The sequence below is a fragment of the Periplaneta americana genome, chromosome 11 (assembly GCF_040183065.1).
Source record: "Periplaneta americana isolate PAMFEO1 chromosome 11, P.americana_PAMFEO1_priV1, whole genome shotgun sequence".
Taxonomy (NCBI): domain Eukaryota; kingdom Metazoa; phylum Arthropoda; class Insecta; order Blattodea; family Blattidae; genus Periplaneta; species Periplaneta americana.
Window position 1 is genome coordinate 22,051,822 of NC_091127.1, and position 25,164 is coordinate 22,076,985.

Here is a 25,164-nt window from a genome sequence, read left to right on the forward strand (position 1 = left end):
CTTTTATTTGTAAACTTATTTGCTCTAAGGTATAAACGTAATAAAAACAGGTTCTATTTTACTGTGCACTTACTGACTTTATCATCTGGAACAAAGCTAACGAAAGAAAGTAATAGTTCGGTTATCCAATTATTCTTTCCTCTGCAGAAATAAAGTCAACAAAACCAAGCGGCTGTTTTATAAATCTTTTCGCTGTAAGAAAAATCCTAATATAAACAATAGCACGTGACTGAAGTGAGGCTTCATTGGTCGCTGTTTGGCGCCATAGATTCTCAGTACATGTTCCCGCCTACTGTTCTACATTCTGTTTCATGTTAAACATTTCCCGTTACTCGTCAAGTAGGCCTAACCTCACTACTATGCATTCATTTGTTTACGGAATATTTATTTTATAATTACTCTAATTAAAACTCACATAACTTATTATATACATTTAAGACTATTTGTTTTTCTCCGCTTTTGAAGGGTTTCCACTCTTACGATTAATAACAACACACACCGAGGATGCAGAAGCCATACTACAGTACCACGTGCTAACGTGAACGACAAGCTCAAGAGACGCCAGCTTGTTACAAGAACAGACTACCTCGGTATTACTGTTTGTATTCATCCGCGTTCATAGTACATAACAAAATATAAAAGTAGCTTTTCTTTTACATATCGTTTTACATATGAGTTAAGTTATATGTTTCATTGTATTTAACAACTAGAATTCAATTTTTTATTTTCAAATAATTCAAGATGATAGTTTCCAAATACGGACTATATTTTCCTGCGTCGTGTGAGTGTTTCGACTGTGAGCCAATCACGGGTATGACAGCCACGTGCTTGTGTTTACATTAGGATTTTTCTTATAGCGAAAACAGTATAGTTGTGCAATTTTTGGTTCCATCTCCAAGGATGAAGCTATAAAAGCATATAATCTTTTAGTTGAGTAAAGTTAGTTTACCTAGCTGCCAGACTGTGCAAATACACCTTCCTTCATAGTTGAAGATTAGTTTGTATTCCATGTTGAATTATATTAGACTATTGAAGAAACATAGGTTATTTCTCATAGGTGTTAGTTGTCCTAAATTATGGCACTGGGAAGATGTACTCACCAAATACCACATCTGCGACCAGCGAGGATCGTTCAAATTCACACGGTACGACCTCTGGCGAAGAGGCAGCAAGTCTCGCTTCTGACGCGACCTCACGACCTGTTGTCGCGCCCACTTGACCTGCAATAACACAGCACAAAATTTGTTACATATCACGCAGACACCATACCTACACACTAGCTATGCGAAGTTATGACTATTCAAGCTTGTAATGCAGTTCTAGCTTCGACAGTGAATGATCGAATTAATCTTGAGACACTATTGTGAAGCGTCTATACAAAATCCTTGCGGTACTGTTGTGAAGAATCTGTGTCCCATGTCTCGAAGAAGTGTTTTGCAGAGTTTGTACCCCAGTGATGTCAAAGCAAGCGCATTTTTCTGACCTTGACGTCGTGCGCGGGCATCAAGCGCTAAGTATGGAAAGAGGAAGGGTTGTGTATATGAATAAGCAGCCTGTTGGGTTAAGAAAACAGTGGTGCACAAAACTTCAAACGGAACGTGAAATTTTATGTCGTTCTTTTTATATGGCTCCTTTCCGTTTAATATTATCTATATTGTCTGTAAAACGAAAGTACTAATACTAATTTCTTAATATTGCAGTTGTGTTTTAAATGTTAATAACATAATAAAGAGTTAAGAAGGAATATTCGCATAAATTCCATAGTAGTACAACTATACTGTACTAAATGGATGAAACACATCATCCATAAAGAAAGTGATATCTCAAAAAAAGAGATTGAGTATGACATGATAAGTTGGAATTGATATTGATGGTGTCTTTAGCCTTACAAAAGTAATCAATAAACTAATCAAAACAATATTACAGTACAAAGCAAAGTTACCTAGGTGCTGTATATGTTTTAAGTGCAACTAATATTCCATAACAAAACTCTTATCGCATTATGCTCTTAAGTTGATATTGGTGAGCAACTCCCTATCATCAGGATATTAAATTATTTTCTCGAAATGTGCTGAAGCTATAGAGCTGACATTTTTACAACACATGGGCACGTATCTTTTGCTTATGATGTAACAGTAGTTGCTTTGTTAATTAATTTCCTTACAAACATTTTCCATGCGAATATTTTCAAACTTTTCAATACATTATCTTCAGTAATACGTATTTACGTATATTAGATTTACGGAAACATTCTGTAAGGCTAATAAATAAATAGGCCTATATCTGAAAATTTCACTTTTCTATAATATTTCTTTTGACTAAAAAAATCAAACTTGTGCAAAATGAGCACTAAATTAAAACTTACATTCTTATAATGCACTTATACTTCTCAGACAAATCTAAAAATTAACATGGATACAGTTTTAATAAGTTCTCTTCCCTTTATCCATTGAACCAATGCTGGCCATCCCTGAATATAGCTCGACCAAGCGGCATATACCACCTCTTTCCTTTCCGCTGTAAAGCGCTCAGGCTCTCCTGAGCTCTAAAGCGCGCGCTTGCTCCTATAGGCATCAAATGCCATGACTGCTATAGTACGTCCGCTGAAATGAGAGCCACTTGCACCTACCTTGAGCGGGAGGCGTCAGGTGTTTCAGTCTTGAAGCACGCGGCTGGTTGTTGGTACGCCAGCGCTGTTGACAGATCTAAGTCGGTGCTCCGAGAACAAGTTCATATAGTAATCAGTTTCAGAGGAGCCCGCAAATATAATACAGTTAGCTGAGAACGAGGCAGAAGACTGTAAATGTATATTGTGGCTTTGTCTTCCATATAATATAAATAAAAAAATAAAATAGCTCCAAACTTCTCAACGAAATGCGTAATAAAACACAAGCTACCCAACATGAGTTTCCGTATCAAAGAAATACTTTAATGGAACTATTACATTCAATGGGGTTTAAATATAAAATTCATGGATCTCAACCAGCAGCAATGGAATCATTACGGATAGGGATGTAGCAGTCTTCGTATTTACGGAATATAGAGTAACTATACATGTCATTAAATCGTTAAAATAACATTCTTTTGCCCTCGCCAGTCCCAACAACAAAGTTACATCTGCTACAAGAGATAAAACGTAGCCATTACAGAAAAAAGATGTATGTAATTGACGAACTATTATCGAAATACGGCCATGTTGTACTACGACTGCCCCCCCCCCCCTACCATTGCCATAGAATTCGTTTGTTGGGAACTGAAGAGAAATGTCAGGTCAGAAAATGGATTGGGAAACAAATCTGTTCAAGAAGTAGGCCTGCGCGATTTGATAGTAAATGTGATGGATGACATTAATAATAAAAAGCATTGGGTAAAGTATATCGAACATGTAATGACAAAAGAAAGTGATTATCGCTCCTTAGAAGCTAGCTTGTAATCTTGTGTAATTGACTCAACAGACTTTGAATAAGAGGTGTTCATGTTTTATTTCTGTATTTACAAGACGCCAACGAAGGTTCACTTCAGTCTTCAGAAGGGAGAGATGGCAACGCAGCGTTGTTTACATGGAACCTGTTCGGAGTCGCGTGCCTGCTTGCTCCTTGCGGTAAGTGTGTCCAATCGCACGTTCCAAGTGGCTCTCATTTGAGCGGACGTACTATATACCCCATTTCTCAAGGCTCTGTGGTTGTTGTTTAGTCAACTGTCCGAAGACAGGTTGCAGCCTCATAAGCGACACCAATACGGCATCGCTCATGATGCAACCAAGCCAGGAGATAATAAGGTAGGGTGGCCAGTTCCTTTCCCTCTCCATTACATACAATGCTGACTAGTAACACACTTCACTATCAGACTTAGGTAAAGTGAATTTGTGTGCTGTTATTTTATTGCAAGAAAAGATATTGTGGTGAATACACACACACACGCACGCAAGCATGCACGCACACACAGACACACACAAACAAAACCGTCAGTATATTTGGTGTGCTTGAAAAGTTTTAAGAGTGGGCTTGTAATTTCAAAATTACAAAACTTACAGCCTATTTATCTCTTCAGAGCAGTCGTCTTCTTACTGAACACACCCAGTCCAGCAGTGAACAATGATTATTTCAGTCCTAAAGATAATGCTGTGCAGAATCTATTCTTACGTTTCTGAGATACTATTGTGAAGAGTCTAATCTTTCTGACTCGAGACATTGTCGTGAAAGATATATACTTAAATTTCCAAGGCGTTATTGTGAAGAAACTAAATTTTATGACTCATACTCGAGGCATTGTCCTGAAAGATATATACTTAAATTTCCAAGGCGATATTGTGAAGAAACTAAATTTCGTTACTCATACTCGAGGCATTGTCGTGAAAGATATATATTTAAATTTCCAAGGCGTTATTGTGAAGAAACTAAATTTCATAACTCATACTCGAGGCATTGTCGTGAAAGATATATACTTAAATTTCCAAGGCGTTATTGTGTAGAAACTAAATTTCATGACTCATACTCGAGGCATTGCCATGAAAGGTATATACTTAAATTTCCAATGCGTTATTGTGAAGAAACTAAATTTCATAACTCATACTCGAGGCATTGTCGTGAAAAGTATATACTTAAATTTCCAATATGTTATTGTGAAGAAACTAAATTTCGTAATTCATACTCGAGGCACTGTCGTGAAAGATACATACTTAAATTTCCAAGGCGTTATTGTGAAGAAACTAAATTTCATAACTCATACTCGAGGCACTGTCGTGAAAGATATATACTTAAATTTCCAAGGCGTTATTGTGAAGAAACTAAATTTCATGACTCATACTCGAGGCATTGTCGTGAAAGATATAGGCCTATATACTTAAATTTCCAAGGCGTTATTGCAAATAAACTAAATTTCATGACTCATACTCGAGGCATTGTCGTGAAAGTTATATACTTAAATTTCCAAGGCGTTATTGTGAAGAAACTAAATTTCATGACTCATACTCGAGGCATTGCCGTGAAAGATATATATACTTAAATTTCCAAGGCGTTATTGTGAAGAAACTAAATTTCATGACTCATAGTCGAGGCATTGTCGTGAAAGATATATATATATATATATATATATATACTTAAATTTCCAAGGCGTTATTGTGAAGAAACTAAATTTCATGACTCATACTCGAGGCATTGTCGTGAAAAATATATATACTTAAATTTCCAATGCGTTATTTTGAAGAAATTAAATTTCATAACTCATACTCGAGGCATTGTCGTGAAAGTTATATACCTAAATTTCCAAGGCATTATTGTGAAGAAACTAATTTCATGACTCATACTCGAGGCATTGTCGTGAAAGATATATATACTTAAATTTCCAAGGCGTTATTTTGAAGAAACTAAATTTCATGACTAATACTCGAGGCATTGTCGTGAAAGATATATATATATATATATATATATATATATATATATATATACTTAAATTTTCAAGGTGTTACTGTGAAGAAACTAAATTTCATGACGCATAATCGAGGGACTTTCGTGAAAGATATATACTTATGTTTTCAAGGCGTTATTGTGAAGAAACTAAATTTCATGACTCATACTAGAGGCATTTTCGTGAAAGATATATACTTAAATTTCCAAGGCGTTATTGTGAAGAAACTAAATTTCATAACTCATAGTCGAGGCATTGTTGTGAAAGATATATAGTTAAATTTCTAAGGCGTTATTGTGAAGAAACTAAATTTCACGACTCATACTCGAGGCATTGTCGTGAAAGATATATATATATACTTAAATTTCTAAGGCGTTATTGTGAAGAAACTAAATTTCATGACTCATACTCGAGGCATTGTCGTGAAAGATATATACTTAAATTTTCAAGGCGTTATTGTGAAGAAACTAAATTTCATGACTCATGGCATTGTTGTGAAGAATTTATAAGACGTTCTCGTGAAATATCTAAACTTCACGACTCGAGGCACTGTTGTGAATAATCTATAATGAAATTTTTTAGGTACTGTTTTGAAAAATCAGAAGGAAGAGTCGAGGTATTTTAGCGAAATACCTTCATCACTGCTATTTACTGTCACGATATTCTCTTTTCCCTCGCGATCTGTACCTCCATCGCCGCGGGGGTAATGTCATTATATTCCCTGTAATAATGAAGAACACCAGCCAGCATACCTGCGACAGCTGCCAGAGTGCTTTCACAAATCACACCATGCGAGTGCTTTGTAGTGGAATCTTTACAAACAGATCTCTGATAACATTTTCTGAAGCGATTCATAAATTACTAGACGAAGCTTTTATGGAAGCAATTTAAATGTTATTTCCCCTCGCGCCTCTTTCGAGTCTTCATACACTAATCGATATCGCCCTCCCTTTGGAAGTGAAAATAATTTATTCACAAAGGAAATTAATATTCATTTCATCCCCTCTCTTGCGCGTTCACTAAAGTGGATTAAAATTTCAACTTTCAACTTACGCTAAATTTCCCCCGCAATCTCTTTTATATGCTGTAGTTTTCAAAATAAAAGCGGCGACGATGCAAACGGCCTGTGATGGACATTCTCGCTAATTGCCAGATTAGCTAGGGCCTCTGTTCATTCTAGAAAAGCACTGCAAAACCAATTCACAGTTTACATGCGATTTCGCAGAAAAAAAGGGGTAAGGACGCCGTTGTTACCCATTGTGCGTTGCTAATTGAGAAGCAATTTTCATTAAATATTTTATGAATTTTTACTGAATAGAATTCTAAACAAAATTAGCAAGAAATAGCGTTGCAAATCTCTGGACATATGCCCCAGTGAAAAAAAAAGAAGTAGACGAATGTGTTCCAAATCTAGATAAAAAAAATAGTGATCTGTCATATAGATTTTACTCATTCGTAAAAAAGCCCGATTTATACTAAATTTTGACGAAAAATAGCGATGAACATCAAATTTGAATTACTTACTTACTTACGGCTTTTAAGGAACCCGGAGGTTCATTGCCGCCCTCAAATAAGCCCGCCATTCGTCCCTATCCTGAGCAAGATTAATCCATTCTCTATCATCATATCCCACCTCCGTCAAATCCATTTTAATATTATCCTCCCACCTACGTCTTGGTCTCCCTAAAGGTCTTTCTCCCTCCGGCCTCCCAACTAACACTCTATATGCATTTCTGGATTCGCCCATACGTGCTACATGCCCTGCCCATCTCAGACGTCTGGATTTAATGTTCCTAATTAATGTCAGGTGAAGAATACAATGTGTGCAGCTCTTTCTCCATTCTCCTGTAACTTCATCCCTCTTAGCCCCAAATATTTTCCTAAGCACCTTATTCTCAAACACCCTTAACCTATGTTCCTCTCTCAAAGTGAGAGTACAAATTTTAGAACCATACAGAACAACCGGTAATATAATTTGTTTTATAAATTCTAACTTTAAACTTTTTTGAGACCAGACTCGATGATAAAAGCTTCTCAATCGAATAATGACACGCTTTTCCCATTATTTAATCTGCGTTTAATTTCCTGCCGAGTATCATTTATATTTGTTACTGTTGCTCCAAGATATTTGAATTTTCTACCTCTTCAAAGGATAGATTTTCAATTTTTATATTTTCATTTCGTACAATATTCTCGTCAGAGACATAATCATACACTTTGGCTTTTCGGGGTTTACTTCCAAACCTATCTCTTTACTTGCTTCAAGTAAAATGTCGTGTTTTCCCTAATAGTTTGTGGATTTTCTCCTAACATAGTGACGTCATCCGCATAGACAAGCAGCTGATGTAACCCGTACAATTTTTGTTACTGTGTTTTCTAATTTTTAGTTGAATATTTTACGATGCTGTACTAACTACCAGGTTATTTAGCATCTAATGAATTGATCATATCGAGATGGTATTTGGAGAGACGGGGCCGAAAACTCGCCATGGCTTATCTGACATTCACGTTACAGCTGGGAGAAACCTCATAAAAATACTACCAAGTTATCAGTCCAAGCAGGAATCGAACCTACGCACGATCTCAGCTCTGGATCAACAGGAAAACGTACCTACCTCCTGAGCTACGCTGGTATAATTTCTATTGCTATTCACTTGTTCCTGTAAACCAAACATAATCAAACGTAATCATAATACTTATTTACTTAGTGGCTTTTAAGGAACCCGGAGGTTCATAAGCCCGCCATTGATCCCTATCCTGAGCAAGATTAATCCAGTCTCTACCATCATATCACACCTCCCTCAAATCCATTTTAATATTATCTTCCCATCTACGTCTCGGCCTCCCCAAAGGTTTTTTTCCCGCCGGCCTCCCAACCCGGAGGTTCATTGCCGCCCTCACATAAGCCTGCCATTGATCCCTATCCTGAGCAAGATTAATCCAGTCTCTACCATCATATCCCACCTCCCTCAAATCCATTTTAATATTATCTTCCCATCTACGTCTCGGCCTCCCCAAAGGTCTTTTTCCCGCCGGCCTCCCAACTAACACTCTATATGCATTTCTGAAGTAATCATAATATAAATAATAACAATAGATGGAGCAGTAGAAAGAATGGTTTTGGCTTGGAACCCCCAGGGTAGTAGAACAAGAGGAAGGCCAAAAAATACATGGAAGAGAACAGTTTTGGAAGAAATTGCTAGGGAGTTGAAAACATGGAGCGAAGTGAAGAAGTTGGCTACAAATAGGGTCCGATGGAGGCACTTTTTGAATGCCCTATGCTCCTTATGAAGAGATACAGGAGTTGAATGATTGATTGTCATATAGATTTTACTCATTCGTAAAAAAAGTCCGATTTATACTAAATTTTGACGAAAAATTGCGATGAACATCAAATTTAAATTACACAATGCATAATATTTCTATAGACAAACGAGTGGCCAGATTTTCATCAAACTTGGAAGAAAAGCACAGTTAATATTTGGATCATATATAAGAAAGTTTTTCTTGGTAAAGATAAATGCGGTAGCTTCCCGTTGCTTTCCGCACACCATTCCCTCTTTCGCAACTTAAAAGGTCCCAGAGGCCCCAGCGGTGAGGTGAAGAGAGGAGATTTGACTAATTAGGCCTTCCGACTTCACCGAAATTCAAAAGAAAGGGTTAAATATAAGTTCTATCAGGGTTTTTGACCAAATCAGAGACTGAGAAATTCCAATTAGCCTTGTCCACGTGGGCAGATAAAGACATCCGATGACAGACGACATTGAGATTAAAGGATCGTATGCGGAGAATAAAAGGAAGGTAGAAAATAGGAAAGATTAAAGAATGCTAGGTTTGCAGTGGAAGACCTACCCTTGGACAGAAATCTATGAATGAATGAATATAAGAAAGAGTACGTGAAGAAAGAACAATGCTGAAACTGATCAGGAAGAAAAATAGAAATTGGCTGGGTCACTGGCTAAGAAGGAGCTGCCCACTGAAATATGTATTGGAAGGTATGGTGAACGGAAGAAAAGTTCGGGGCGCAAGAAGATATCAGGTGATATGCAACATTAAGAGGAGACTCCACTAACTTTTTTCCTAATCAGTTTGTTCTACCAAATTTTGAGAGCATTTCTACTATGTAATGGACTAACAAAACCCAAATTTTTAACTCCCAAATGTCTTTGGCTTTTAAATTTTTTTAGAAATATTTTCAAACCCAAATTATTAGTATACGATCTCAATTTTTAAGCTTCCCACAAGACTAGAGGAATATTTCTGTGCATTAATTTTATGAAATATCTCATTTATTCACTTTATTTATTTTTTTTATTTTCAATGTGTTATTTTTTCTACAATTCATGAAACAAATATTAATAAAATTAACTAGCAGCATTTCTTACAAAAATAAATGCATAAAATATGCAGCTATCTCATAAATACTTGCAGTAAACATTTCATCCAGATTAATTAATATTTGGCATAAAAAAGTTGGTGTGGAATCAAAAAAAGAAACTTACGGAATAATGGATTTGAAAGTAAAATGAATATTTATGCAAATTACTTATTTATGGCTTTTAAGGAACCCGGAATTTCATTGCCGCCCTCACATAAACCCGCCATCGGTCCCTATCCTAAGCAAGATTAATCCAGTCTCTACAATCATATTCCACCTCCCTCAAATCTATTTTAATTTTATCCTCCCATCTACGTCTCGGCCTCCTCAAAGATCATACCCCCCTCCGGCCTCCCAACTAACACTCTATATGCATTACTGGATTCGCCCATACGTGCTACATGCCCTGCCCATCTCAAATGTCTGAATTTAATATTCCTAATTCTGTCAGGTGAAGAATAAAATTCATGCAGTTCAGCGTTATGTAACTTTCTCCATTCTCCTGTGATTTCATCGCTCTTAGCCCCAAATATTTTCCTAAGCACCTTATTCTCAAACACCCTTAACCTATGTTCCTCTCTCAAAATGAGAGTCCAAGTTTCACAACCCCACAGGAGAACCGGTAATATAATTGTTTTATAAATTTTAACTTTCAGCCTTTTTGAGAGCAGATTGGATGACAAAAGCTTCTCTACCGAATAATAACATGTGTTTCCCATTATTTATTCTGCGTTTAATTTCCTCCCGAGTATCATTTATATTTGTTACTGTTGCTCCAAAGTATTTGAATTTTCTGCCTCTTCAAAGTATAAATTTCCAATTTTTATATTTTCATTGCGTACAATATTCTGGTCATGAGACATAATCATATACTTCGTCTTTTCGGGATTTACTTCCAAACCTATCTCTTTACTTGCTTCAAATAAAATTCCCGTGTTTTCCCTAATCGTTTGTGGATTTTCTCGTAACATAATCACGTCATGCCCAGAAACAAGGAACTGATGTAACCCGCTCAATTTTTGTTACTGTGTTTTCTAATTTTTAGTTGAATATTTTACGATGCTGTACTAACTACCAGGTTATTTAGCATCTAATGAATTGATCATATCGAGATGGTATTTGGAGAGACGGGGCCGAAAACTCGCCATGGCTTATCTGACATTCACGTTACAGCTGGGAGAAACCTCATAAAAATCCTACCAAGTAATCAGTCCAAGCAGGAATCGAACCTACGCAGCTCCGGATTAATAGGAAAACGTGCCTATCTGCTGAGCTACGCTGGTATAATTTCTATTGCTATTCACTTGTTCCTGTAAACCAAACATCAAGCTAGAACACTATTGAAAATACAGCTGGAGCTCAAAGGGTTAACCACTAGTTTATGGGAATTGGAGAACAGAACCAAGCCCTTCCCGTCCATCACGGAAATCCTCAACCTCTTCCTCCTCCTCCTCATCCTCAGAATGTTGAGTTGGGTTTAAAACTGTTCTCGAGAGATTTAAGGGCAGTAGGAGCGAACTTCACCCCCATGCTCGGGAATTTAGGGGTAGCGTGTGGCCGACATATCTCTCTCCAGGGAGCCCCCCTCTTCGTCACTCCGGACCTGCCCCTTGGCCCGTCTCATCCCGCAACGAATTTGTAGAAATAATTACATCTTCTGAAATGTCAGGCGCAAGTGTTTAAGACCTCATCACATAAGAATAATGTAACTGGAGTCCAAACCTGGGCTCACAGGACAATTTTCGAATTACATACATTTTAGTATGAGCATTACAGGCAATGATACAAACAGTAGGGTGCTTAATATAATTCCAGACGACGCCTTTCGACTCCTGGCTGGAAATTGGAGCTTTATTACCTCCTCATTAAGAGTAGATGTAGGTAATAGTTATTTATGGTACTTGTGAGGTAAGTGCATCTTTATTGCACGAGTGGAAAGATTTAAGCACGAGGCGTCAGCCGAGTGCTTAAATTACACGAGTGCAATAAAGATCACGCTCACAAGTATCATACGTAATTTTATCCATAACCATAACGAAAAATTATGTTTTATAAAAGAAAATATGTTGAAAATAAGTCCTCATGTAATCACATACCATGACATGGATTTTAGAATCAATACGTTACTAGGTAGGTCATGATGTAGGAGGCCATGATTAGTAAAGAATGGTATCTAAGGCGTTGGATAAATAACAAATTATAATTAATTATATAATTTTAATATATATTTTTTCACTTTAAACGTGTATTTTCGTCTTTTTGAAGTTTCAGGGATTATTTAGAAGTGTTCACGGAAATAATGTGATTAAAATAATTTCACATTTTACTTCTGTAAACTTAAGACGAATATTAAAACTTAATTAATCATCGTGTCTGTTTAGCTCAGTTGGCTAACGCACGTTGTTTTAAAATCCTATAAACCCAACTTCGTAGGTTCAAGTCTCCTCGCATCCCAAAAGGTTAATTATTACAAAATTTTAAAAAGATGCATATTAGATATGGATGTAATGTACAAATTACGACGTAGCAGATAGAGAAAAGAGAAGGAGATTGAGTGTATGTATATTTAAGAAATGGTAATAAAGAAGTAGAGGTAGTGACATCTAGTAACTAATATATTAACTTCTTGAGTAATAGTTCAATGGAAATGTATACGTGTGTACCCGGGTACTAGGAAAATACTAATGAACTGTGAGATAAAGTTCAAACTGTGAGGTAAAGTCTTTATCTCACTAGTGAAATAAAGTAATGTTGAATAATAGCCTACTTTACACACGCAAAAGTATTTAGTAAAGGCATGTTTTTCGTTATGGTCATGGATAAAGTATATTATCTGGCTTCTGTTTCTTTCTATTTTGTCTTACGCGATATTCTTGCGCCATGCTGACAACATGAAAAGGCACCCTACTACTGCTTACGAAAAGAGAATAATGGCGGAAATTATAAATATGATCTCTTTGTTATTATTATTTATATATTACTTACTTACAAATGGCTTTTAAGGAACCCGCAGGTTCATTGCCGCCCTCACATAAGCCTGCCATCAGTCCCTATCTTGTGCAAGATTAATCCAATCTCTATCATCATATCTAAGCTTCGTATTCCAGCTACCTAAAGACTGAAGTTAAAGACACATTGGGTATATAGTACGCCGAACACAGGTAATCCAACGGATAAGAATATAAACAAACAGCTCGTCGCTGCATGTTCGTGGAGTACAGTCAACTCCCGACATTCTGAAGCTACACAGGTAAACACATGCTTGAGCGGTGATGTTCATTTTCGTCGTGATCTTTGCAGTGAATAATAACGTGCATTCGTAAGTTACGGAACTTGAACAAATGCACATGTCACTTGAAATTATTTTATATTTCAAGTAATTCTTTCAATAGCACATGACGTTATTGGTGCATGATGTAGTACAAGATATTTTTATTATCTGATAGTTTTTGTGTTTCATTAGGATGTTGCACATCGCTGATCACTGAAAACACAATAATTTTCTATGTACTATTCAAGTACATATATACATTATTTAATTTATTAATTGGGATGGTACACTACACAAATCCATGATAAACTTCGAATTAATATGTTCATAATTTTCAGATTTTGATGGTACTGGTTCTTTTGGATTACGTTCAACACACTTTTTGTGCCTTTTGGTATTGCAGTGTCTGTCAGTGCACTGTTTTTGTCACTTATGTTTATTTTACATAATTTATGTGTAATGTCGTTGAAAATATTAGTTCAAATATCCTCAACTATGCTCTGCAATATTACACGCTTGAGCGTCTTACCTAAGGCATTTTACCGCTGCAATGAACCTTCAATCAGCCACAAAGATGTAGTTATTTAAATAATACGACTAGTAAGAGCAGCGATCGATGAGACTACTCACTATGACTGCGTTCCAGCTTTGACTTTCTAGAGGAAGAGGGCAGACGATGCGTAACTATTTTGTATACGAACGTACCTGTACCTGCGCTGTGACGTCACATGTACTTCGAATCAGACAACTTCATTGCACTTTATAGGTAGCTGAAATACAAAGCTTAATCATACCCCATCTCCCTCAAATCCATTTTAATATTATCCTTCCACCTATGTCTCAGCCTCCCGAAAGGTCTCTTTCCCTCCGGTCTCCCAACTAACACTTTATATGCATTTCTGGATTCTCCCATACGTGCTACATGCCCTTCCCATCTCAAGCGTCTGGATTTAATGTTCCTGAAGAATACAATGCGTGCAGTTCTGCGTTGTGTAACTTTCTCCATTCTCCTGTAACTTCATCCCTCTTAGCCCAAATATCTTCCTAAGAACCTTATTCTCAAACACCCTTAATCTCTGTTTCTCAACCGAATAATAACTGGCATTTCCCATATTTATTCTGCGTTTAATTTCCTCCTAAGTGTCATTTATAGTTGTTACTGTTGCTCCAAGATATTTGAATTTTTCCACATCTTCCAAGGATAAATTTCCAATTTTTATATTTCCATTTCGTACAATATTCTGGTCACGATGACATAATGACACACTTTAACATTTACCTTACCTTCGGAAAAACGCAACCAAGTAATCAGCTCAAGCGGGAATCGAATCCACGTCTGAGCTCAACTCCGAATTCCGATTGAGCATGAGAAATTCAATTGATAATGTAGATAATAGATAAACTGGGAGAAATAACGAAGCTGGATTGTGACGTGTGCGAGAAATGGCTGGTAAATTTTGCCGGCAGTTTCCTCATGTAGACAGAATGTTTTTATGCGTGTCATAATAGTACATTATGCAACGAGCCTATAATGGTAGTAATTAAGCCGCGAGTATGTTTATGAAACGAGCGCAAGCGAGTTTCATAATTTTCATACAACCGTCTTAATTACAATTATAGGCAATTTTCATACGATTTTTATGCTCGACCATATTTCTAACTTGAAATTATTCATAAGTATTCATGTTATTAGTCCACACCTGTGGAGTAACGGTCAGCGCGTCTGGCTGTGAAACCAGGTAGCCCGGGTTCGAATTCCGGTCGGGGCAAGTTACCTGGTTGAGGTTTTTTCCGGGGTTTTCCCTCAATCCAATACGAGCAAATGCTGGGTAACTTTCGGTGCTGGAGCCCGGGCTCATTTCACCGGCATTATCACCTTCATTTCATTCAGACGCTAAATAACCTAGATGTTGATACAGCGTCGTAAAATAACCCAATAAAATAAAAAATAATTCATGTTATTCTTATCTGACTGAGGAGCGGAACTGACCTTGTGCAATACCTCGTAAATTGTGAGATGTGCGCAGACGTGAAAGTATTGATTTTTTCCGAGAAACAAATGTCGACATTGACCTTGATATAATCTAGAGAGTAAAATAAACATTAATCTTGATATAACCTTGAAATTGAATTGGACATTGAAAAACGAGATGACAAATTGAATTTATTTGAACATTATTTACAATTAACGCTAATTATTATAGTAACAGAACTGACTTTATTTCAAATATAGGTGATTTATTGATTTATTGTTGTCTTTCGAACAAGCTGCAGCGTGTGCACAATATGTGTGTCAGATTCATCAGCAATGCTCACAAATTTGACCACATTACACCCTTGTTCAAATCTTTATCCTGGCTGCAACTTAGTAACCGTAGAACACTTCATTCGCTGTCTCTTCCGTTTCGAGTTCTCCACACTTCTACTCCAAATTATCTTCGTTCTAGGTTTAACTACTTATCCTCCAATCACAATCTAAACACCAGGTCACAGGAGAGCCAAATCCTAGCAATTCCTGCCCACAGAACATCCCACTATTCATCCTCTTTTACTGTCTCAGTCCCCCGTGAATAGAATTCTCTACCTCAGAAGATAAGATTAGGGGCTGCCAGACAATAATCACTTTCAAAAAAAGGCTAAACGATTTCTTACGGGCGCAGTCAAATTGAAGTTATAATTGTGATCGAGTTTAATAATTTAATTTAATTTAGGTATGACTATCATTACTATTATTATTATTATTATTATTATTACTATTATTATTAGTATTACATAATTATTTTATTACTGTTGTGAAGATGAATAGAATTGTCATTGTATTATATTAATTATGTATTATATTGTCTTGTATTGTAGTATTATATTGCTTTGAATTGTATTGTATTGTATTGTATTAATTATGCTATATTCATAAGGCCGAATGGCCTTAACTCTGCCAGTTAAAATAAACCATTATTGTTATTATTATTATTATTATTATTATTATTATTATCATTATCCGAAAATAATCGAAACTTACGCTTTCATATTACTACATGGTATTTTCTGATTGGTGGAACACCTGAACTTTATTGAATTGGTGTAATTTAATGAGGTCCATTAAAGGGCTGCTACCAGGTGTATGATTACTACATTTAGGCATGGTCGAGCATAAAAAAACATGAACTCCTTCCTCCATAATCGTTCTGCAGGAGGTCAAGCTAAGTACCTTTAAATACCTTAAAATTCATATCACTTGGCCAGATTTGAATCTATGACCCACTGATATAGTAACAATATAAAACAATGAATTACCTCTGATATCGATAAGGCGTCCCTTAAGCTACAGGACTAGCCATTCACTTTCCGTACATCGTGACACGGTTCAAACCCAACGCAATCAGGGCTCGCTAGTGTCACGCACAGACCTCCTCCCCTCCCTCAGCTGTGACTGATGGTGATGAGCACCACGATGAGTGATGTGCATGCACAGATGAGCGAAACCATTAGCATTTTATTATTATTTTTTGCGAGACAAGATTTCAAAGGAAGGAAGCTTCGAACACACTTCCTCGAGATTTATGTAGTGCGGAGTCTAATTAGATAGAAGGCTAAGAACTAACAGTGTCTTAAGTATGGGCGTTCATTAATGTGCAACGCATATCGTTCTCTTACGCTGAAGACCTGTGTTTAAATCCCCAGAAATTAAAATGGGATGTTTGCAAAAAGATTAAGGGTCGATTTCTAAAACGAGGTCTTTTTCATTTTTCTCAGCCATGGCTCAAAACCGTGGTCTGAAGCGGAGACCACGCCTGGGGTAGGTTTAAAGCCTCGGCTTCATGTGTACAAGATGGAGGTAGATGATCAGCTGGGTGATTATAGAAGGAAAATTTGTCTACGGGTTTTAAATCCCCGGATTAGAGTGATGAGTGACAGGGATAATCCTTTGTAACTATATAACGACGATAATTTCAGGCGAATATTTCGATTTTCGAAGAAAACGCAAAATTTAGCAAGAATGCTAAATAATAATCTGCAACGAAATGCAAGAGGCGGCGGGTTGACAATTTTTTACATGTTCTTGTTGCTTTCAGGGAAGTAAGATATACTATTTTATATTAATTATACCTTTATGTCTATAAGACGATATAACTTAATTTTTAGTCTTTATAGTAGTTTTGAACATTATATTTAATACTCGAAAATGACGTCAGAGTGCAGGAATATGAAGCAAACGTGATTTTGTTTTCTTATTTTAAGTTTTATGCTACTAGGGCTTTCAACGTAGTAGGCCTATTATATATGAAAATAGAACCACACTACATTTTAGTTTGAAATTTTAATCCAGTTAATATTTAGGTTATTAATTCCTTAGAACCGGGTTTTCAGGTAGTTAATGTTGGTAGTAGTTATGAACAAATGATAAAAAACAACATAAATGCTCGATTTGTGCTAATTATTTGGATAATTTCATTCTGGTACCTAAAAATTCGATCCCTATTAAATACTAAGTAATGCTAGTATTTTAACGCACATATATTCTGTAAATTAGTAGACATAACAATACCTTAACTGATAACAAAAGAATGTGACTTACTGCTATTCAATAAAAATATTAATCCCGATGTTCATTTCTTTCTAATATCGACGTTTACAGGAATAAAAATCGATTCTTAGCTGCGTTGCCATATATAAAACCCTCGAACCTCGGTTTCTTCTCAAGCCGCGTCTCGACTTCGTTTTAGAAATCGCATAAGGATTCAGACCTCGATCGGGGTTTAAAAGCCGAGGTTTGGAACTACGATTTCGTCCGTGTTTTAGAAATCGACCCTAAAATTTAATATTCCAAGGGAATGAACGTACATATAATACTGCATCTTGATTAAATTCAACAAAGAAAGATCTTAGCAAAATGCAGTGTTAATTCTCCGCTCCTTGTTTATGGTTTTGCTCGCTGGAAGAACATAATCGTCGGAGATCGTCGCTATGGTTACGACCAATTATAGTGCCTGAGATTGTTTTCTTTAGAACGATGTAGGACCTACAAGTTGGAGCAGACCGCTACTTTTGTCGATCATCGCTGTTGATTGATTCTGAAGCAATTTCACGACGATAAGCTTCTAGTACCTGGAGATTGAAGGAGGTCACGTTCTAAGAGTCATAAAAAAAGTAAAGAAGGCCATGTTAAAGTGTTACAGAATTAACAGCTGTTCATGGACTATAACGGTAAATATGACAGAAAAATAAAAATTATTTTATCACTAGTGATGGGGGAAATAAATACCGATATACTGATATTGCAATATATTGCAAACCTAATTTCGATAATCGATATATATTGCAGAAAATATATCGATATATTGAACGATTATCGATATATCGCTATTACATAAGCAAATTGCATTTTCAGGTCTACATTTACTGTATTACAATAAAATTACTTAAATTTTAATATTTCTTTTTACCAGTCAAAAGCATAAATGTAAAATTGTAGCAATAAACAATACATTTTCAATACCATATGATGTAGGTTCTAACCTAAATCAAAATTATGGTGGAGGCAAGGGAGCTTAAATGATATAGTGGGAAAGAGTTAAGTGGTTGAGTATTTGAGTTTGGAACACGATTGAATTATTCTAATTTTATACAGGATTCAATCCAGAACACAGATATAATGCTCTTTTCTACCTAACAACGTAATCATTTTTAAATGTAAGTAAACAGAACTTGTAATTATTTTTAAATGTAGGTAAACCGTACTTAGAATGTTAAGTTTTAACAAACTTCACAGTTGATTTGATACAATTCTTCTATAGTAAGTTCCCATTGCAAGTTATTGTTACATTCCAAACAACAATGGTGATGATTATGGGGACAGAATTTTTATGCACAAAAAAAATATAATAAAAAAACAGAATGTCAGCACTAGGTTGTGCACAGAAACCATAGACTAAACAAATGTCACATCGGTATTAAATCCTTGTTTCTCTTTTCATTTCAGAATATAGAAATAAAAGTTCTGATATCCCTTTTGTGGTCAGACGGTTCCCTTTGAGGGTGGCAGTTGCTCCTGCCTTGGAGAACATTAATGACAAACCTCCCGTCTGTCTCACGTTCGCACACGCTGCATTTTGAATTTGGTGCTGCATATTAAACAGTTTGAATTCGAATTCCAGTCCAGCCAATTAGATCAAGGTATTGAGTGAGGTTGCACAATTATGTAACTGTCCATCTTCAGTAGCGCCATCTCTCGGGAATTATCAGAGTTGTCTAGTGCGGATTTTGTTGTTGTTGATAATAATAATTCCATAAAAAAATCGATAAATTTATGAGAAAACCGTTGTATTATACGATATATTAAAACAAAATTTCGATATCGATTATATCGCTATATCTAAACGAAAATAATCATGGAGACGTCAAAGTTAGATCATTTTAAAGGTGAAAGTCTGAATAATAATAATAAATGACCAAAATAAAAAATCGACTTTCCCCCCCCCCCTTCAGATTTCTGGCCTACCGGGTCCCCTTAACGACTTCTCTGATAGAGAGATCCAAGCAAAATTTGTCGAGCATTTTTCGCCAATGTCGAACTTTTAAAGTAGTTCAATTGGCCCATATCAGTGAAGGGCACGTAATGCTTAGGCTTACTTCACCCTGCAGTCCAGTTAAAAATTTACTCTGATACGAAATGAGACATAAAACTACCTGTTTAACGAGCAATTGACAGAAGATAGGCAACATACAGAGAATCGGGGTTATTTACAACTTGATACAGAATCGTAATGCCCCATTTTGATTATTGCGATTCCTTGCTAACTAATATAAGTTCACTCTTAGCTGAGAGACTACAAGGTGTTCATAACGTGTGCATACGATTCATCTGCAATACTCGTAAATTTGATCATATAACACCTTCCCTCCAGTTACTTTCATGGGTGCGTCTGAAGGAACGAAGAACAATACATTCACTGTCTCTTCTCTTTAGAATCATGCATACTTCTACTCCGAATTATCTGTTATCGCGCTTTCAATTTCTTACAACTCTTCGAAACCGACATCAAGCACTTCTTTCTATCCCTCATCATAGAACGTCTTTATACTCATCTTCCTATACTGTAGAAATAGCTCGCCTCTGGAATTCGTTACCTAATGACGTCAGGGACTGCCGGACTTTATCACAATTCAAAATTAAATTGGAAAATTTTGTCTTAGTTAATGATTTTTAGGTATTGCTACAAGTATTGATGTGTTTTTTTTTTCTTTTTTAATCTAGATTAAAATTGCACGTTTCTTGTTTAAGTTAGTTAATTAGTTAGGATAGAATTAATTATGATACTTAATCACTCATTTAAAGTTTGTGTGACTGCAACCTGTGTATATTTTTGTGTGGCTTTACTTTGTTTATAGTGTTTTTTTCTCTCTCTATTTATTTCTTGTGTAGCTTTACTTTGTATATAGTGTTTTTTTTCTGTTTATTTCTATTATTGTATTTGTATTCCTGGTGTTGTGGAAGAGAAGGCCTGATGGCCTTAACTACATCAGAATAAATAAATAAATACTAAGTAATAAATACTAAATCGTTGTATTAGGGCTAGCAAATGTTCGAAGTTGCCATGGCAACAAGCAAAAATCACTAACGGCGGACTTGGATTCATTATGTTTACACACAGGCTTTATAACTTCGAGCAATGGTGTGTAACGAAGACTGACGATTTGAATGTTGCAATAGAAAAGAATGAAGAGGACTTGTGGTTGAACAATGCAAACAGACAGAAAAGAACTGAGGCTACGGAAATTTATTTTATAAACCTGAGTGAACAGATTTCTATTTACTCGCGAGCCGTATCTTCACTGGGACCAACTATTAATTTCCCGCGGTGTAGTCAAATAACCCCGCCATTTCTTCAGTTTCCTAGGTTTCTTATTGCCGCTAGCTCCAGACAAAAGAAAATCAATCAAACCTCTCAAAGCGAAGATTAATAAAAGTGCAGAAGACGAGCAGAAGCTAAGACAATTGAATCTAGACAGAAACTCTGTAGATTGACGGGAGACATCAACGGAAGTTTTAAATTCAATGGAATAGATTCGCCAAGTTTCCCTACACAGGTCTCAAAAATATGTTCCCAAGTCAGTACTTAAGAACTAACTTCTTAGGCCCGGTTTCTTCAACCTTTGTTAAAATGCACCTAACATATCGTTAATTAACTGTAAGTTAAAAGTATGAATTGCTGTTAAAAATATTGTGTTTCTTCAACTTTACATTTCACATTTTAACATTCTGTTTGTTAACTCTATGTTAGGATCAGAGATTCTAGAGTTTAACCATAACCTATAACCAAGTATAGGCTCACTTCTGTTTTCTGAACTCTGACAATTGCGATTCTCGCTTGTTTCCGTTGTTTGATTCAGAGAGATTAAAGTCTTTCTATTCTCTCAGGTTTAATTTCTGCTTCTTTCCTCGTCTGTATCACAATAGCGTGGAGCGGCGTATTGGTATTTCTGTTATGAAATGGAAAACACTGGAACAAAAAGAAATCGTGGGACTAATTTCTCTTCGTTAGAAAGAAACCTTCTGCTGGAAATTATTTCGCAGTATAAACCAATTAATGAGAATAAACAAACAAACGGATCGAAGTTGAAAGCGAAAAGTGAGGCCTGGCAGAAAATAGCCTATACCTTTGTATGAACTTCTGGTCTGTCAAATCACAGAAATCATCCGCTCTGTTTATGTATTCATGGATACCATTTTCTAAATAATCCAGATATATTAGTTCAGCATCTAACGCACCAGCCATACTGGATACTTCTATTCTGACAGAGAGTTAAATGATTTAACTGCATGAAATTGGGCAGTTAAGTTAACATAGGTTTTAACAACCTGTTAGTGCTAACAGTAGTTGAAGAAATGCTTCAACTGTTAAGTTTACAGTTAAAATGGACTAACACACTGTTATAATTTAACAAAGGTTGAAGAAACCGGGCCTTAATCTCTTACACGATTGCCTGTTACCACGGTGATGATGTTCAATTATAATGTAGAGTGTTATAATGGCGTAATATACTTGTTAATGGTTGCCTGTTTCCATGACAATAATGTGCTGCTACACGGCTGGAGGTTATCATGGCGATAATATTCTATTAATAGGTTGCCTGTTGCCATGGCAATAATGTGCTGCTACACGGGTGGAGGTTATCATGGCGTTATGTACTGTTAAAAGAATGCCTGTTGCCACGGCAATAAAGTGCTGCAATAAAGTGCTGCTAGACGGGTGGAGGTTATCATGGCGATAATGTACTGTTAATGATTGCCTGTTGCCATGACAATAATGTGCTGCTAGACGGGTGGAGGTTATCATGGCGATAATGTTCTGTTAATGGTTGCCTGTTGCCATGGCAATAAAGTGCTGCTACACGGGTGGAGGTTATCATGGCGATAATGTACTGTTAAAAGGTTGCCTCTTGCCATGACAATAATGTGTTGCTACACGGGTGGAGGTTATCATGGCGATAATATTCTGTTAATGGTTGCCTGTTGCCATGGCAATAAAGTGCTGCTACACGGGTGGAGGTTATCATGGCGATAATGTACTGTTAAAAGAATGCCTGTTGCCATGACAATAATGTGTTGCTACACGGGTGGAGGTTATCATGGCGATAATATTCTGTTAATGGGTTGCCTGTTGCCATGACAATAATGTGCTGCTACACGGGTGGAGGTTATCATGGCGATAATGTACTGTTAAAAGGTTGCCTGTTGTCATGACAATAAAGTGCTGCTACACGGGTGGAGGTTATCATGACAATAATGTACTCTTAAAAGGTTGCCTATTGTCATGACAATAATGTGTTGCTACACGGGTGGAGGTTATCATGGCGATAATATACTGTTAAATGGTTACCTGTTTCCATGGCAATAATGTGCTGCTACACGGGTGGAGGTTATCATGGCGATAATGTACTGTTAAATGGTTGCCTGTTTCTATGGCAATAATGTGCTGCTACACGGGTGGAGGTTATCATGGCGATAATGTTCTGTTAATGGTTGCCTGTTGCCATGGCAATAAAGTGCTGCTACACGGGTGGAGGTTATCATGGCGATAATGTACTGTTAAAAGGTTACCTGTTTCCATGGCAATAATGTGCTGCGACACGGGTGGAGGTTATCATGGCAATAATGTACTGTTAAATGGTTGCCTGTTTCCATGGCAATAATGTGCTGCTACACGGGTGGAGGTTATCATGGCGATAATGTACTGTTAAATGGTTGCCTGTTTCCATGGCAATAATGTGCTGCTACACGGGTGGAGGTTATCATGGCGATAATGTACTGTTAAAAGGTTACCTGTTTCCATGGCAATAATGTACTGCTACACGGGTGGAGGTTATCATGGCGATAATGTACTGTTAAATGGTTGCCTGTTTCCATGGCAATAATGTGCTGCTACACGGGTGGAGGTTATCATGGCAATAATGTACTGTTAAATGGTTGCCTGTTTCCATGGCAATAATGTGCTGCTACACGGGTGGAGGTTATCATGGCGATAATGTACTGTTAAATGGTTGCCTGTTTCCATGGCAATAATGTGTTGCTACACGGCTAGAGGTTATCATGGCGATAATGTGCTTCTAAAAGATTGCCTGCTGTCATGACAATAATGTGTTGCTACACGAGTTGGAGTTATTGTGATAGTGTGTTGTTGACATGCCTCTTATCATGACAAAACTGTACTGTAACACATTTGAATGATACCATGGTGATAAAGTACTGTTACAAGTATGTTATTATGGCGATGAGATACTGTTGAATGGTTGTTTTTTTGTATGACTCTGATGTGCTATTATACGAATGAGTGTTATCATGGCGATAATGTACTCTCAAACATTTGTGTGTTGACTGAATATAATGTGCTGGCGATGATATTTTGTTATAGTTAATTGTTACCATAGCTATCATATTGAAAATCCAACAAATGTTTATATTCTTACTACAAATACTATATATTCGAATTAAGCATATTAATTATGAATAACCCTGTATTTTGATAAAAATAAATCGGTAAGAAATGTAGCGTGGAATTAGGTGGAACTGAATTAGTGTTGATAGAATAAAGCTGTGGGAAACGGGGAAATACTCACCGGCAAACCATTTTCCACCTATCTTTCTCTTAAGTGTACAATAGGCGCTGTTATTTTCGGCGTGACTCCACCTCTTTGCTTACGTCTTAGGAAGTGAAGGCTCTATAAAGTCTAGGTAGGTAGTATCGTTCACCATTTTTGTTCTTTCGTTGCCGAGCTACTATACGAGGAATCTATTTGTCACACCGTTAAACATTATCATGTCGTAGCTCCTACGATAATAAATCAAACGCACTGTAATTCAACAAATAATTGAGCGGTAAATAACGTCTTCGTGTGCTTTCTGCGAACGCCAACGAAAGAGCCAAAATGGCGGGAGATTATATTAAGTATTTATCGAGCCTTAAGAAATGAATAACGTCTCCATAAGCGAATCACAAGACGCACACGTTTAAATGTAGCCGACCTGCAACGCGATTGGCTGCCGGAAATTAGAGCGACGGGACTTACAGTCAACGTTTAGAATCGAACTCAAGCTGGTGGACTGATGAAGTCGATCTCTTGCACTGATCTGTCACAATGGAACGGTTGTTAAAATTCGGATGGCAACTTCAAGAGCTGATGAAGTATTACAAATAATAATTATTTTAAATTAGAGACAATATAAAACTAAAAATTAAAAAAAAAAAAAAATAGAATAAAAGATACTGAGGATAACATTTTGTTTCAATGTTCATCAGATAATATTTTCATCATTAAATTAAAAAGTTTCCACTTTAGTAAAGAAACGAGTAACGTGGCATACTGCTAGAAGGCCATTCAGTGTTATCCTGAAATCATATAAATTAAAAGGTTTTCCTCATCCCTCGACTGAATCGCTGAATAGCTAGGCCATGCCACGAGACAGCACAACTCCACGAGTTTCTATGGCAACTGCCTCCAGACAGAGACGCAGCGGAAAGTTTACTCCAAATAACGGACTACCAAGAAATCCACTTCCGCCTGTCTGTCTACTCTATCTCCAAATGAAACAAGTGACAGTCGCCAGAAG

At 36.6% G+C, this 25,164-nt stretch overlaps 1 protein-coding gene across 1 annotated transcript in view; it reads right to left on the minus strand.

Moving 5' to 3' along the window:
• Positions 1–25,164, minus strand: part of LOC138708875 (furin-like protease 1) — a 224,089-nt gene that overhangs the window by 186,327 nt on the left and 12,598 nt on the right. Inside the window, exon 2 of the mRNA XM_069839148.1 lies at positions 1,101–1,220. Coding sequence (XP_069695249.1) covers positions 1,101–1,220 — 120 coding nt within the window. The remainder of the gene's footprint in view (positions 1–1,100; positions 1,221–25,164) is intronic.